This window comes from Mobula hypostoma, chromosome 8 (assembly GCF_963921235.1).
Source record: "Mobula hypostoma chromosome 8, sMobHyp1.1, whole genome shotgun sequence".
NCBI classification, from domain to species: Eukaryota; Metazoa; Chordata; class Chondrichthyes; order Myliobatiformes; family Myliobatidae; genus Mobula; species Mobula hypostoma.
This window is the reverse complement of record NC_086104.1, coordinates 29229575-29247364: the sequence shown is the minus strand read 5'-3', so window position 1 is coordinate 29247364 and position 17790 is coordinate 29229575. Positions and strand designations below refer to the sequence as shown.

Sequence of the window (17790 nt, the reverse complement as noted above, 5' to 3'; positions counted from 1 at the left end):
CCACTTTCAATGACTGGTGTATAATGACACCCAGGTCTCGTTGCACCTCCCCTTTTCCTAATCGGCCACCATTCAGATAATAATCTGTTTTCCTATTTTTGCCACCAAAGTGGATAACTTCACATTTTTCATGGTCATAGAAAAGTACAACACAGAAATAGGCCCTTTGGCCCATCCAATCTGTGCCAAACCATTCAAACTGCCTACTCCCATCGACCTGCACCGGGACCATTGCCCTCCCTACCCCTACTATCCATGTACCTATCCAAACTTCTCTTGCATGGTGAATTAAGCTCACATGCACCACTCGCACTGGCAGCTCATTTCAGCTCTGAGTGAAGAAGTTTAACCTTGTGTTTCCCTTAAATGTTTCATCTTTCACCCTTAACCTATGACCTCTAGTTGTCACATCCAACCTTGGTGGGAAAAACCTGCTTCCATTTACCCTATTTAGACCCCTCATAATTTTATATACCTCTATCAAATCTCCTACGTTCCAAGGAATAAAATGCTAACCCATTCAATCTTTACTTATACCTCAGGTCCTCCAGTTCCAGCAACATTCTTTTAAATATTCTCTGTACTCTTTCAACCTTATTTATATCTTTCCTCTAGGTAGGTGACCAAAATTGCATACAATACTCCAAATAAGGCCTCACCAACATCTCATATGACTTCAACATAAGATCCCATCTCCTGTACTCATTACTTTGATTTATGAAGGCCAATGTGCCAAAAGCTTTCTTTATGATTCTATCTGCCTGTGACGCCACTTTTAATGGATTATGGACCTGTATTCCCAGATCTCTTTGTTCTACAGCACTGCTTAGTGTCCTGCCTTTCACTGTGTAAGATCTACCCTGGCTGGTTCTACTGCAGTGCAATACCTCGCACTTCTCTGCAATAAATTTCATCTGCCATTCTTCAACCCCTTTTTCCAGCCGGTCCAATCCCACTGCAAGTTCTGCTAGTCTTCCTCTCTATCCACTACAGCCCCAATCCTGCTGTGATTTGCAAACTTGCTGATGCAGTTAATCAGATTATTGTCCAGATCAATGATATAGATGACAAACAACAACGGACCCAGCGCAATTCCCTGCAGCACTCCACTAGTCACTGCCGTACAGTCAGAGAAACAACCATCTACTACCACTCTCTAGCTTCTCCCACGAAGCCTATGTGTAATCCATTTTGCCACCCCATCTTGAATGCCGTGCCACTGAACGTTCTTGACTGCCCTCCCATGCAGGGCCTTGCTAAGTCCATGTATACAATATCTGGTACCTTTTCTTCAATTATTATCATACTTAAAGTATTTTTATACAGGATACTCCGGAAGGAAGATCAGGTAAATGGTTTTCTTCCAGTAACACGCCTTGTGTCATGAGCCAGACAGTGCATGAGGGGGGGATCTGATGGTCTCTATTCTGTAACAGTTGGTGTTGTGTCCTTGCAATTTGTATCCTTGTCAGGGGTGAGAAGAAACCAGTGAGTTTCACTGGGAACTAGAATTCTGTTTTGTTGAATGGAATCATGCATCAGACAAGCTGTATTATTTACAGTTGAGAGAACCGCCTTTTAGCATGACAATCCAACATTATGTTCTACATTTAATGATTTCACTATACTATTAGGAATATTTGGAATACTATTTTTTAAATAATATTCCCAATATTCCTGTGATTATTCAAGCTTTATTGATTTCCGAATTTGCTGTGTTTGTTCAGTCTCTTCCCTATATTAATAGAGTTAATACAATGACTTGGAGGCTAAGTCATTGGGTATATTTAATAGTCAGGGCATAAAGGGAGATGGGGAGATGGCCCAATTCAGCTCCTATATCTGATGGGCTTAATTCAAAAGTACGCTGTATACTGTAAAGTACTATGGGATGTTCTGATGAAATAAAGTTTGCACCATAAATGCCATGTTTTTGTCTTTTAATCCAGTATTCTGCAATAAAAGTCAACTCCTTGGATGCTATGTAGTTTCTTGCTAAGACAGGCTAGTGCATGCATTTGTAACAAAAATTGGATGAAAATTGGCACTTTCTTGTCCATCTCTAATTCAACTTTCCAGTGCAACAGAAGACAAATCTAAACAATGAGGATAGGGACGTGGCCCGTATTCTGTACTGTTCTGTTTCTTGTCTGTTGGTGATGCTGTCATTGTAGATTGATGTATTATACTGATGACTTGCAGATTGTAGCCCGTATCTTAAATGTGAGATATTTTACATGTTGTGCTGAAATGGTATTTCAAAAAACATAGACAAGTCATTTTTTTCTCTCTTTCTACAAATTAGTATGAAGGCCAAACTAATATTCAGCTGAGGAGGGACTTTTTCGTGACCCATGCGTCCCGTGCTAGATCAGAAACCTTCATCAACCTGCGAGAGGTCATGAACCGACACGCTCTTCCACCTGGACAATACTTCGTTGTACCATCCACTTTTGAGCCAAATAAAAATGGAGACTTTGCAATCCGTGTATTTACGGAGAGACAAGCTGAAGTACAGTAAGTAGTGAAAACACAAGTCAAGGAATTTTAAATTAGAAGATGCTGTAACCACTGATGGTAATTTACCTTTCAAAGGGCACGTTTGGGAAGTGATGCTGCCATTTTGTTTTTCATTATGACACCTCTATCCGTCCCTCTACCAGTCCACTGGATGGAAATGTCCTCTGTGCTGGTATAACAACTGGCACAGTTACATAATTAAAGAATATGTGAAGCAGGATCTTTTTTGAATATGCAGGATAGAATTAAATTGCATGCCATGAATGCGTTTGGCCAAGCTTCCTCTCATTTCTGTTTCACATAATACATGGTCTTCACAGTCAAGAAATTTCTTTTCATTGCTGAAGTAATCAATCTCTACAGCTGTAGAGGAGGCAAAGTTTCCTTTGCTTCCTTTTTGACCATTCCCCAGATCCTGGCTGAATGTAGAACTTGAGGTGCCTGAACTGAAGTAGTCTACAAGCAGTTTCTGACTGAGACCTGTCTTTGAGTGAAACATTGGAGAGTTGCTAGGGCCTATAGAACCAGATCCCACCATTTATTAACACGAGAAAATCAGATGCTGGAAATCCAAAGCAACACATGCAAAACGCTGGAGAAACTCAGCAGGTCAGACAGCATCTATGAAAAAGGATGAAGAGTTGAAGTTTCAGGCCGAGACCCTTCAACAGGACTCCCAGCATTTATTTGTCAGTTCACAGCTTTAAAGCATGAAAATGGGAGAAAATCAGAGTAAACAAAATAAAAATTAATTATGACTAAGGTGCTTCTGGATGTTCAATTGAAATTATCTTCATCTTTCTTATTACAGGGCAATAGATGTTGAAGTTGATGCAGTACTGGAGGATGAGGAGGTAGGTGACTGATTTTCTGTTTGCTGCAAAGTTTTATAACCATTTAGTCACTTTGCTTGTCTTTCCATGTCACAAAGGTTATTGTTGTCACAATTCCCAATTTCTGGCATTCACTAGGAAGATTTGGAATAACCATGAGGACTCAGTACCTGCTTCTCCCATGTGGAACCCTATTTTTTGGGGATTTTCAAACTCTTTCAATGTTTGGTATTCTTTAGCTGCTACCAGGCTAAATAGTGAAATTCCTGCCAAATATGTTATGGTTGGGGCAGAACTGAATGGAATTCTTCTATGAAAGAGTATTAATCCCTGATGAAACAATAGTTTATTCCAGTCTGATTGTGGCTTGGGTAATCTCTCCTGTCGTGGCTACAGATGCATTCAACCATAAGTGTGTAAATGTGAGCCAGCAAAACGCTCCCACATGATCAAGTGTTCTAGGTCATGATGAACACAAAAACATGAGGTTTACAGTCTTGAAAGGAATGGAGTTGGACAATATAATAATGTTGTAAACATGATAATGTGTAAACCTAATGTGAGATCCAAGTAACTTCTAAACTGAGTTACAGGTGTGGGACATAAAGCTATTGTTTTAAAAGGGAATATAGATTAAACTGCATTGAAGTGAGGGTGAAAATTTATGAATAATACAAGGACCAGGCAGATGGTTTGATGGAACTGTGGAGTCTGCAAAGGTGATCTTTCAACCTCATTGTGGATGAAGAAAGATGGAGCAATCAATGACTTTTAAATTGATCCTCCGAAAAATTGTAAAAATTAACCCAAAAATATCAATAAAGGTGACAGGCCTTTTTCTGTTTTCACCCCCCCCCACTCCCCCACACACACATGGAGTTTTCATTGAGGATGGTCCCAGGGTACTAGACATGACTGGATATCTTTATGCAGAGTGCAAGCATTTTGTGCATTTAATACTTAAGTTTTTGCATTGGAAATGATAAATTCCCAGATCTGCTGCACTGTAATGTATACTTGTTAATTTCTATCTGTCTGTGTGTGTGTCTCTCTCTCCTTGCTATATTCATTACCATATAAAGTGTTCTTAATTATTTTCTTTTCTGAAAAAAAATTTCTAAAGGTTGATGAAGAAGACATTAGTAAGAACTTCGCGAATTTGTTTGATTATTTAGCGGGAGAGGTAAGACAAATGCTTTACCACTAAGGTTATTTTTTGTGACCTTAATCTTACTGATTATTAGAGAAACATTCCATGAGTACGAACTGAAATGGGCAGAGGCAAAATGGGTTTGACAAACACACAAGGGATTTTCACTATTTAGTTGAGTCCCTTGTTGAATTGCAAGTGTTCAGATATGGTGAAGATGCAGAGCAGTTTCAGATTCTGCAACTTTATAAACAGCTGATTTGAGGCCCAGGAGAATATTTAGGACATAATGACAATAACCCACTATAGAAACATAGAAACATAGAAAATAGGTGCAGGAATAGGCCATTCGGCCCTTCGAGCCTGCACCGCCATTTATTGTGATCATGGCTGATCATCCAACTCAGAACCCCGCCCCAGCATTCCCTCCATACCCCCTGACCCCCGTAGCCACAAGGGCCATATCTAACTCCCTCTTAAATATAGCTAATGAACTGGCCTCAACAGTTTCCTGTGGCAGAGAATTCCACAGATTCACCACTCTCTGTGTGATGAAGTTTTTCCTAATCTCGGTCCTAAAAGGCTTCCCCTAAACTATGGTTTATAGTCAAATTTATAACTATGATTCAATTGCCAATGGTTTTTTTCCAATAGGTTAACCAGTATTCCACCAGAAAACAATTTAAATATGAGAAAAGGCAGTAAAATGCATTCAAATTGGAATTAAAATTTGAGGTTTGTACATATAAAATTAGAGCAGTGTTATCTATCTGGCTCTTTGAGCAATTTGTGAAATTCACTTTTGCTCCATTTTCCTGGACTACCCTTGTTCCTTTTGATTTCCTTAATATCTAACCAGTGTAGCATGTCCTGTTTGAGGTATTTGAATAGGTACATAGAGGGAAGGGGCTTGGAGAGTTTGGGGCGAATGCAGGCAAGTGCGACTAGTGAGGAGGATGCCTTGAACATTTTGGACAGCCGGGCCGAAGGGCTTGTTTTTGTTTTGTATTACTCTCCGATTCTCCACAGCTGGTTCTCATAGAATTGCACAGCACAGAAAAGGGCCAACGTGTCTCTATTTGTCCGCATCAACATGTTGTCTCTTTACATTGTAAACATTTTTCCACATTGGGTCCTTATTCTTCTGTACCTTTCCTATCAAAGTACCTGTCTAAATGGATTTTTAACTTTGTAATTGTATCTGCCACTATCCCCTTCACTGGCAGTTCCTTCTTGCTACCTCGAGTTCACTACCTCTGTGGAAGAACTTGCCCCTCAATCCCCTTTAATTTTTTTCCCTGCTTATCTTAAAACTATGCACTTTCCTCCTGCTAAATACCTTATCCTGGGTTAAAGACTGACTATATGGCCTACTTGGGCCTCTCATCATTTCCCAAACTTCAGTATGGTCATCCCTCAGACTTTTACATTCCACTGAAAATAAGCCCAACCTATCCAATCTCTCCTTACAGCTGAAGCCCCAATAGTGAAATTATATTTTTCATTCTACCCATTTTGAGGCAAAAGACTGATCGTAGCATTTAGATAGGGACAGGTTTTGTAAGACTGACATGGTAGTTATTTGAACTTTGCTTCTCTTTTGCTTTTTTTAAACTCAGGATGCAGAGATTTCTGCTTTTGAGCTGCAAAGAATACTGAACAAAATTGTATCCAACCGTAAGTAAATTTATTATGTAGGCTCGTCCACTGATGGTACTGATGCTCCAATTTGAATTTGTTACCTGCATACTGAGTGAATGAATAAAATCATGGTACATCTGCACGTAATACCAAGATTGGGTACAGCAAGGAAGGCTATCAAAGTTTGCAGCGGGATTTGATCAGCTGTAAAAATGTTGAAAATGGCAGATGGAATTTAATGCAGAGAGGTGTGAGCCATTGCACTTTGGGACGACAACCCAGGACAGGATAGTGAGCGGTAAGGCACTGAAGAGTAAGGCAGGACAGAGTGTTCCATGAAAGTGGTGTCACAGGTAGATAGGGTCATAAAGAGAGCGTTTGGCACATTGGCCTTCATAAATGAAATTATTGAGTACAGGAGTTGGGATGCTATGTTGAAGTGGCATAAGATGTTGGTGAGGCCTAAGTTGGAGTGCTGTGTCCAGTTTTGGTCACCTACCTACGGGAAAGATAATTTACAAGGATGTTGCTGGGACTTGAGGACCTGAGTTCTAGGGGAAGGTTAAATAGATTGGGAATATATTCCCTGGAACGTAGAAGATTAAGGGGATATTTTATAGAGGTATATACAATTGTGAGGGCTATAGTTAGTGTAAATGCAAGCAGGCTTTTTCCACTGAGTTTGGGTGAGACTAGAACTGGAGGTCATGGGTTAATGGTAAAAGGTGAAAAAGTTAAGGTGAACATGAGGGGGAGCTTCTTTCAGAGGGTCCAGAGAGTCGGGAACAAGCTGCCAGTGGTAGTGGTGGGTGTGGGTTTAATTTCAGCCTTTAAGAGAAATTTGGATAGGCACATGGATAGATGGGATATGAAGGGCTATGGTTCTGGTCAGTCAATGGGACTAGTCAGGTTAATAGTTCGGCATGGTCTAGATGGGTCAAAGGACTGTATTGTTCTATGACTCTTGAGTAATTCAGTGGAATAGAGTGCTAACCTTGGTATACCTGAAGCCTAAATTTAATCATGGTCATTGTTCCATTTGCTGATTTTGGATGGGTTGGAATTTGAAAAGTTACTGTGATGGATCCAGGTTGGGGAGAGCTGGAATAAAACGGCAGGTTTCTTGTATGATCAGTGCATGTATAAGACAGAACCAGTTTAATGTTGCAAAGTTACATCAGGGTTTCTTCAGTTAAATGAAATAAGTCAATTTCCTTCTTTGTTCCATTTGGAAGAAAACAAAACACCAAACTCTACCCTTTCCCTGAATTTACTTAGATCTATGGATGTGTAATTCAGCATGAATCCTAGAACCCAGCTTACAGATGGGTTTCCTACAATTTCGTAATGGTCAATATGGAAATAAACAAACAAGAATTTCAGCTTCCTCTACTCTATGAAATAATCCACTATATGGAAGAAATGAGTGTCATCTAAATTTAATAAAAGCTATAAATACGATCACAGGTATTGCTGAACATTCTACTGAGAGAAAGGCTTAAAAACTACATGGACTGCAAATGAAATAAAGGATGGGTCTTTCCAAGTAAATTGCATGGGAAGACGGGTTGCATCTGCACTGTTGTGTAAATATTGTTCCTTTAAATATATTTTTTCTCTTCAAGGTGAAGACATTAAAACTGATGGCTTTTCTTTGGAGACCTGTCGAAATGTAATCAGTCTAATGGATGTATCCTTTTAATAACTATAAAGATGAGAGAAAAATCAGATTCCACAGTCTACTCTATCGAACACAAAACTTTTCAATTGATTGAAAAATCACAATGCAAACATTATTAATGCCCTCTTACCAAGCAGGTATTCTGCACCTAGATCTCTGATCGGCAGTCATACAGTGCTTTATAGGAACAATTAATTGCCTTTTTTGTTTTGTTTTCTTGGAGAAGTTCTTTTCTCTTTTTTTGACATGACCAGACAGAGATTGAAGAGATTGCAACAGGAATTATGTTTGCCATCATGCCATGCGCTCCTGACTCAATATACTGGGTGTCTCTCTTTTCTAAATGCCAAATAGCCTTACCAAAAGCTGGTCTTGACCCAGTCGATCTGGATGAGCATTCACCCTGAATTATCATTTGCTCTGAGGATTGGTGGGATTGAAAGAAATAAAAAAAATATTGTGTTATAATCTCTGATGTTTGTTTATATATAAATCATTTGGATGAAATCATGTTAAGTTTGCAGATGATACAAAGATTAGTGACATTTTGCATAGTGTAGATTTCCAAAAGATACAGTGGGATAGAAACTCAATTGACATATGTTCAGAGAAATGGCAGACAGATAGTCTGGACAAGTGTGAGGTGTTGCAGTTGATCTCCGAAAGTGCAAGGGGACAATACACAGTTGATGGCAAAACCCTGAACAGTGGTGTAGTGCAGTTGGATCTTGGGGTCCTAGTCCATAGCTCCCTGGAAGTGACCACACAAGTTGCTAGGGTAGCAAAGAAGGCATATGACATGTTTGCCTTTATTAGTTGAGGTATTGAATGCAGGAATAGGAACTTATGTGGCAGCTTTATAAAACTCTAGTTAGATTGCATTTGGAGTATTACATCTAATTCTGGTCACGGTATAGGAAGGATGTCAAGGTTTTGGAGAGGGACGTGAGAGGTTAAGCCGAGAGTTGTTTGGATTAAGGGCAAGTGCTATGAAGAGAGGATGGACAAACTTAGGCTGTTTTTCATGAGTAGCAGAGTCTGAGGGAAGCTCTAATAAAGTTTATAAGATTATGGGGATCTTAAATAGAGTAGACAGGCAGTATCTTTTTCCCTGGGTCAAAATGTCGAATACAAGGGGGCATGCATTTATGGTTAGAAATGAGTAAGCCTGAAGGAGATGTGCAGAGCAGGGTTTTTTTATACTCGGGGTGGTGGGTACCAGGTATGTGTTGCCAGGGGTGTGATGGAGGAAAATATAACGGAAACATTTAAGGGGCTCGTTGTTACATGTTCAGAGAAAGGAGGGATATGGACCTGAGCAGGCAGAAGGGATTAGTTTATTTAGTTCAGTAACACATCATGGGGTGACGGGCCAGTTCTTGTGCTGCTATATTCTAATACCTTTTCTAAGTAGTCTTCCTCAATAAGAATGGTAAAACAGAAGGATGGATCAGGAAAAATTGGACTAGTCGAATTCAAGCTGTTTTGGAACAAGTTACAGAAGATGCTGGTAATTGTGTTTTTATAAAGATGTTTCCTAATTGAAATCTTCCTGTGCTCCCATATTAGCTGCTTTAAAAGAAAACACGCCCACAGACACTTCATTTATCAGGACCCACTCTGACACCATTTGGTTGAGATGACCTTTAACAGGTGTTTGAGTTGATATCCATTTGTTTAATTCTGTCTATGAAAATTAGCTCCAAGACTCTGCAGTATAGTGGTGGTGATTACATGCACCATTTCCTAATTGAATAACTAATTTAGAAAGATTCTTAGAACAAGTGAATATACAATTGTCAAATACAAGGGAGGTGACTGTAATTTAGACATAAGTGGGAGGTACATGAGATGCATTGTTTTATAAAAGCTCAATTTGTGCAATTGCTTACAATGTGACTTTTTCATGCCTGACCTTCCCTGCCCCATGAAACGTAGCTCAGCAGACACACCTGTCAGTCTTTAATGCTCCTTCAAGCAAGTTTTTCATTATATCAACACATGCCCATACGACAATAAACATTTATCTTTTCTTCATTTAGAAAATCTTCAAGAAGTTGGATGCTGATGAATCTGGCACCATGAGTTCACATGAAATGCGAGTGGCACTTGAAGAAGCAGGTAATTTCAGAATAGTCCACTACTGCAGGCAAATGTACTTTTCCAAGACCAATTGGCAGAATTACTTATTTCCTTTATTTTATAGTTTGCTCAGCTGCCAAAAGTTGAAGATTTTAAGAAACAGTATTTTCTTTACTGGAAGTGTCTAGTATGAAAATCTGTCATTTGACTCAACCATTCTAATCAGTATACATATTTCCTTCATGTGCTCATTTAGCTTCACCTTAAATATGTCAATACTTATTGTTGTTTGGCCACAATCTGGGGAAAATATTTTTTCTAAATTCCCCATTTTTATTTCTTAGTGATGGGTTACAACTTGACAAGCTGTTAGATTCTCTCAAGTGCCTCTATTTTCAATACAACATGATGATAATGAGAATCAGGTTTACTATCATCAGCATATGTTGTATAATTTTTTTGCCTTTGCGGCAACAGTACAATGCAATACATTAGAATAAAACTGTATTACAGTAAATAAATAGTTAAATAAGCACAAATAATAGGAAACTTGGAGTGAGGTGGTGTTCATGTGTTCATTGTCCATTCATAAATTGGATGGCAGAGGGGACGAAGCTGTTCTTAAAACATTGAGTGTGTGTCTTCAGACTTCTGTACCTCCATCCTGATGGTAGCAATGAGAATGAGGCATGACCCAGGTGACTGGGGTCCTTTACGATGGATGTCGCTTTTTTGAGGCATTGCTCCTTAATGTCTTGGATATTACGGAGGCTAGTGCCCATGATGGAGCTGACTAAGTTCTGCAGCTTATTGTGATCCTGTGCAGTAGCACCACCCCCACCCCCACATACCAGACAGTGATGCAGCCAGCTAGAATACTCTGCCCCCCCAACATACCAGACAGTGATGCAGCCAGCTAGAATACTCCCCCCCACATACCAGACAGTGATGCAGCCAGATAGAATACTCCCCCCCCACATACCAGTGATGCAGCCAGCTAGAATACTCCCCCCCCACATACCAGACAGTGATGCAGCCAGCTAGAATACTCTGCCCCTCCCCACAGACCAGTGATGCAGCCAGCTAGAATACTCTCCCTCCCATATACCAGACAGTGATGCAGCCAGCTAGAATACTCTGCCCCCCCATATACCAGACAGTGATGCAGCCAGCTAGAATACTCTGCCCCTCCCCACAGACCAGTGATGCAGCCAGCTAGAATACTCTTCCCCCCCCACCCCCCCCACATACCAGACACTGATGCAGCCAGCAAGAATACTCTGCCCCCTACATACCAGACAGTGATGCAGCCAGCAAGAATACTCTGCCCCCCATATACCAGACAGTGATGCAGCCAGCTAGAATACTCTGCCCCCCCCATATACCAGACAGTGATGCAGCCAGCTAGAATACTCTGCCCCTCCCCACAGACCAGTGATGTAGCCAGCTAGGGTACTCTTCCCCCACCCACCCCCCCACATACCAGGCACTGATGCAGCCAGCAAGAATACTCTGCCCCCCACATACCAGACAGTGATGCAGCCAGCAAGAATACTCTGCCCCCCACATACCAGACAGTGATGCAGCCAGCAAGAATACTCTGCCCCCCACATACCAGACAGTGATGCAGCCAGCTAGTATACTCTGCTTGGGACAACTGTAGAAATTTGTGAGCGTCTTTGGTGATGTACCAAATCATCTGAAACTCCTAACGAAATATAGCCACTATTGTGGCTTCTTTGTAACTGCATTGATATGTTTGGTCCAGGTTAGATCCTCAGAGTTATTGACACCCAGGAACTTGAAATTGCTCACTCTTTTCACTTCTGATCTCTCTATGAGAACTGGTGTGTGTTCCCTTGTTTTACCCTTCCTGAAGTCCACAGTCAGTTCTTTGGTCTGACTGACACTGAGTGCAAGGTTGTTGCTGCAATACCACTCAACTAGCTGAGATATCTCACTCCTGTGCACCCTCTCATCACAGTTTGAAATTCTGCCAACAATTCTGTCAGCAAATTTAAAGATGGCATTTGAGCTGTGCCCAGCGACGCAGTCATGGCTGCAGACAGCAGAGCAGTGGGCTTAGCACACATCCTTGAAGTGCACCAGTGTTGATTATCAGGGAGGTGGAGATATTATTTACAATCTGCACGGATTGTGGTCTTCCAGTTAGGAAGTCGAGGATCCATTTACAGAGGAAGGTACGGAGGCCTAGGTTCTGCAACTTCTCAATCAGCACTGTAGTACTAAACTATAAGAACTATACACAGTGCAAATGTCTAGTTAAACCCAGATTCAGTGGCAAATTTGGCATTCATTTTATATTTTTGAATGTAAGCTCTCTAATTGTAAGTTTATTTTTGACTTTATTACTAGAAATGGACTAGAAATCTGTTCCTTTAACTCCTGTAGTCTGAAAAAGGATCTATTGCTCTCCTGGCATATATAACGAATAAACTCTGCTTCCATCTGGGTATCAATTGTAGCTGATGACTTGATGACCAATTGTGCCATCTTCATAAGGGATGATGCCTAGGCATATCTAGTCTGGTGGTATGTATATCCCCGTCTGTCCCTTCTGATTTGTTAGTCCTCATCCAATCAGGTCTCCACTTTTCCACTTCGTTTACAATTAAATTCCAGTTCATACTTGGAGCAAGACCACCTTTTTTAAAGTTCTTTTCCTCTAGTTTTATTTCAATGGCTTCCTTCAGCAGGTAGTCCCAAAAGCCCTTGGCGCAGCACATAGTTTTGTGCTGTCAAAGTCTTTTTGTGCCTATGGCCATTGCGAATACAGTGTTCTGCTACTGCTGATTTTCTCCAGGTAGCTCAAAACAGATACACCTGTGCTCCTTGATGCAGGTTTCCACCGTGTGTTGCGTGTGGCTGATATATGCTGCTCCACGTTCACAGGGAATCTTACAAACCGGATCTAGCTGCAGTTCCTTGTTCTATCCTGCATATCCATGTTAGGGATATGGAGCAGCAACTGGATGATCTTCAGCTTGTGCAGGAGAGTGAGGAGATAATCGATCAGAGTTACAGGGAAGTAGTCACCCCAAAGCTGCAGGAGGCGAGTAGCTGGGTGACTGGCAGGAGAAATGTAAATAAGTAGTTAGCACAGAGCACCCCTATGGCCATTCCCCTAAAAAATAAGTATACCCCTTTTGATACTGTTGTGGGGGATAACCTCCCAGGAGAACGCCAAGGAGACCGGGTTACTGGCACTGAGCATGGGTCCATGGTGCAGAAGAAAAAGGGGGAGAAGAGGGAGGTGATAGTGATAGGGGACTCAATAGTCAGGGGAACAGACAGGAGATTCTATGGACGTGACCGGGACATGCTGGTGGTATGTTGCCTCCCAGGTATCAGAGTCAGGGACGACTCTGATCATGTCCACAACATTTTGGAGAGGGACAGAGAGCAGCCAGATGTCTTGGTACATATTGGTACCAATGGCACAGGAAGGAAAAGGAAAGAGATCCTGAAAAGAGAATTTGGAGAGCTAGGCAGATAGCTGAGAAGCAAGACATCCCGTGTAGTAATTTCTGGATTGCTGCCTATGCCATGCGCTAGTGAAGGTAGAAACAGGATGACTTGGCAGATTAATACATGGCTGAGTGCAGGGGGTAAGGTTTCAGGTTCTTGGATCATTGGAAACAGGAGGTATGACCTGTTGAAAAGTGATATGTTGCACCTGAACCGGAGGAGAACCAATATTCTCGTAGGCAGGTTTGTTAGAGCTGTTGAGGAGGGATTAAATTAATTTGACAGGGGTGTGGGAACTGGAGTGAAGGAACTCAGGATAGGACGAATGGTAAAAAAGCAAAGATAACATGCAGTTAGACTGTCAAGAAGGGCAGGTAGATGATAGGACATAATTGCAGCCAGTAGTGAGAGATCAGTGCTTTGGTTGTAGTTGGGAGCTGAATATCCACGGTTACACATTGTATTGGAGGGATAGGAAGGTAGTCAGAGGAAATGGCGTGGCTCTGCTGGTAAACAATGGCATCAAATCATTAGAAAAGTGTGACATAGGATCGGAAGATGTTGAATCCATGGGGGTTGAGTTAAGAAACTGCAAGGGTAAAAGGACTCCAACAATGGCTGGACCACGGATTACAAAAGGAAATAGAAAAGTAGTGTCAAAAGGGCAATGTTATGATAATCATGGGAGATCTCAACGTGCAGGTCAATTGCAAAATTCAGATTGGCAATGGATCTCAAGAGAGTGAGTTTGTTGAATGCTACAAGATGGCTTTTTAGAGCAGTTTGTTGTTGAGCCTACTAGGGGATCAGCTATACTGGATTAGGTGTTATGTAATTAACTGGAGATAATTAGGAAAAGAACCCTTTGAGGACTGGCTAGTGACACAATGACATCAGCGCCGGACTCTGGAACGGAGGTTCCCAGGTTCGAACCCAATCGGGTCCGCTTTCCATCCGTGCCGGGTTGAGTGTCGAGATCGCAACTCGACCTCGTAAAATAAAGGGAAAAATACTGCGAAATGTCTGTGTGAGGAGTGGCTCCCCACACAGTCTCTCTCTCTCCCCTTGCAAAAGCATGAAAAAGACATCGTCCCGCCAACATCGTGCACAGGCAGACACACACACGCCAAAAAAAAAAGGAAAAGAACCCTTTGGAACCAGTGATCACAATATGATTGAGTTCAACTTGAAATTTGATAGAGAGAAAGTAAAGTTTGACAGTATTTCAATGGAGTAAAGAAAATTACAGTGGTATGAGAGAGGAGTTGGACAATGTAAATTGGAAGGAGATTGCTGGCAGGGATGACAGCAGAGCAGCAATGGTGAGAGTTTCTGGGAAGAATAAAGATGGTGCGGGATAGATGTATTCCACAATCAAAGAAATACTCAAATGGCAAAATAGTACAACCAAGCTAATGTAAAAGCAAAAGAGAGAATATACAACAAAGCAAAAATTAGTGCAAAGACAGAGGATGGGGAAGTTTTTAAAACTCTATAGAGAGCAACTAAAAAGTCATTAGGAAGGAAAGGATAAAATATGAAAGCAAACTAGCAGACAACATCAAAGTGGATGATAAAAGCTTTTTCAAGTACGTAAAAAAAAGAGATGGAGTGGATCTAGGACCGCTAGAAAATGAGGCTGCAGAAATAATAACGGTAGACAAGGAGATAGCTAACATAGAATAGTACAGCACCGTACAGGCCCTTCAGCACACAATGTTGTGCCAGCCCTTAAACCCTGCCTCCCATATAACAACCCCCCACCTTAAATTCCTCCATATACCTGTCTAGTAGTCTCTTAAATTTCACCAGCGTATCTGCCTCCACCACTGACTCAGGCAGTGCATTCCACATACCAACCACTCTCTGAGTAAAAAACCTTCCTCTAATATCCTGCTTGAACTTCCCACCCCTTACCTTAAAGCCATGTCCTCCTGTAATGAACAGTGGTGCCCTGGGGAAGAGGCACTGGCTGTCCAGTCTATCTATTCCTCTTAATATTTTGTATCTCTATCAAATCTCCTCTCATCCTCCTTCTCTCCAAAGAGTAAAGCCCGAGCTTCCTTCATCTCTGATCATAATGCATACACTCTAAACCAGGCAGCATACTGGTTAATCTCCTCTTTACCCTTTCCAATGCTTCCGCATCCTTCCTATAGTGAAGCGACCAGAACTGGACACAGTACTCCAAGTGCGGCTGAACCAGAGTTTTATAGAGCTGCATCATTACCTCGTGACGCTTAAACTCTATCCCTCGACTTATGAAAGCTAACACCCCATAAGCTTTCTTAACTACCCTATGTACCCGTGGGGCAACTTTCAGGGATCTGTGGACATGTACACCCAGATCTCTCTGCTCCTCCACACTACCAAGTATCCTACTATTTACTTTGTACTCTGCCTTGGAGTTTGTCCTTGCAAAGTGTACCACCTCACACTTCTCCGGGTTGAACTCCATCTGTCACTTCTCAGCCCACTTCTGCATCCTATCAATGTCTCCCTGCAATCTTCAACAATCCTCTACACTATCCACACCACCACCAACTTTTGTGTTGTCTGCAAACTTGCCAACCCACCCTTCTACCCCCACATCCAGGTCGTTAATAAAAATCACGAAAAGTAGAGGTCTCAGAACCAATCCTTGTGCGACACCACTAATCACAACCCTCCAATCCTAACGTACTCCCTCCACCATGACCCTCTGCCTTCTGCAGGCAAGCCAATTCTGAATCCACCTGGCCAAACTTCCCTGGATCCCATGCCTTCTGACTTTCTGAATAAGCCTACCATGTGGAACCTTGTCAAATGCCTTACTAAAATCCATATAGATCATATCCATTGCAATACCCTCATCTATATGCCTGGACTCTTACCAGGCTTGTTAGACACGATCTGCCCTTCACAAAGCCATACTGACTGTCCCTGATCAGACCATGATTCTCTGAATGCCCATAGATCCTATCTCTAAGAATCTTTTCCAACAGCTTTCCCACCACAGACGTAAGGCTCACTGGTCTACAATTACCCTGACTATCCCTACTACCTTTTTTGAACAAGGGGACAACATTCACCTCCCTCCAATCCTCCGGTACCATTCCCATGGACAATGAGGACATAAAGATCCTAGCCAGAGGCTCAGCAATCTCTTCCCTCGCCTCGTGGAGCAGCCTGGGGAATATTCCGTCAGGCCCTGGGGACTTACCCATCCTAATTAATTTAACAACTCCAACACCTCCTCTCCCTTAATATCAACATGCTCTAGAACATCAACCTCACTCATATTGTCCTCACCGTCATCAAGTTCCCTCTCATTGGTGAATACCGAAGAGAAGTATTCATTGAGGACCTCGCTCACTTCCACAGCCTCCAGGCACATCTTCCCACCTTTATCTCTAATCAGTCCTACCTTCACTCCTGTCATCCTTTTATTCTTCACATAATTGAAGAATGCCTTGGGGTTTTCCTTTACCCTGCTCGCCAAGGCCTTCTCATGCCCCCTTCTTGCTCTCCTTAGCCCCTTCTTAAGCTCCTTTCTTGCTACCCTATATTCCTCAATAGACCCATCTGATCCTTGCTTCCTAAACCTCATGTATGCTGCCTTCTTCCACCTGACCAGATTCTCCACCTCACTTGTCATCCATGGTTCCTTCACCTTACCATTCTTTATCTTCCTCACCGGGACAAATTTATCCCTAACATCCTGCAAGAGATCCCTAAACATACACCACATGTCCATAATACATTTCCCTGCAAAAACATCATCCCAATTCACACCTGCAATTTCTAGCCTTATAGCCTCATAATTTGCCCTTCCCCAATTAAAAATTTTCCTGTCCTCTCTGATTCTGTCCTTTTCCATGATAATGTTAAAGGCCAGGGAGCGGTGGTCACTGTCCCCCAGATGTTCACCCACTGAGAGATCTGTGACCTGACCCGGTTCATTACCTAATACTAGATCTAGTATGGCATTCCCCCTAGTCGACCTGTCAACATACTGTGACAGGAATCCATCCTGGACACACTTAACAAACTCTGCCCCATCTAAACCTTTGGAACTAATCAGGTGCCAATCAATATTATGGAAGTTAAAGTCACCCATGATAACAACCCTGTTATTTTTGCACCTTTCCAAAATCTGCCTCCCAGTCTGCTCCTCGGTAGCTCTGCTGCTACCGGGGGCCTATAGAATACTCCCAATAGAGTAACTGCTCCCTTCCTGTTCCTGACTTCTTCCCATACTGACTCAAAAGAGGATCCTGCTACATTACCCACCCTTTCTATAGCTGTAATAGTATCCCTGACCAGTAATGCCACCCCTCCTCCCCTTTTTCCCCCTCTCTATCTGTTTTAAAGCACTGAAATCCAGGGATATTGAGAATCCATTCCTGCCCTGG

General features: G+C 41.9%; 1 protein-coding gene across 1 annotated transcript in view; it reads left to right on the top strand.

Annotated features, from left to right (window-relative positions):
- The window catches only part of LOC134350431 (calpain-2 catalytic subunit-like), a 108620-nt gene that overhangs the window by 76576 nt on the left and 14254 nt on the right, over positions 1-17790 (top strand). The window contains exons 12-18 of the mRNA XM_063055619.1: positions 2306-2517; positions 3332-3374; positions 4477-4536; positions 6123-6180; positions 7770-7834; positions 9267-9335; positions 9868-9946. Coding sequence (XP_062911689.1) covers positions 2306-2517; positions 3332-3374; positions 4477-4536; positions 6123-6180; positions 7770-7834; positions 9267-9335; positions 9868-9946 — 586 coding nt within the window. The remainder of the gene's footprint in view (positions 1-2305; positions 2518-3331; positions 3375-4476; positions 4537-6122; positions 6181-7769; positions 7835-9266; positions 9336-9867; positions 9947-17790) is intronic.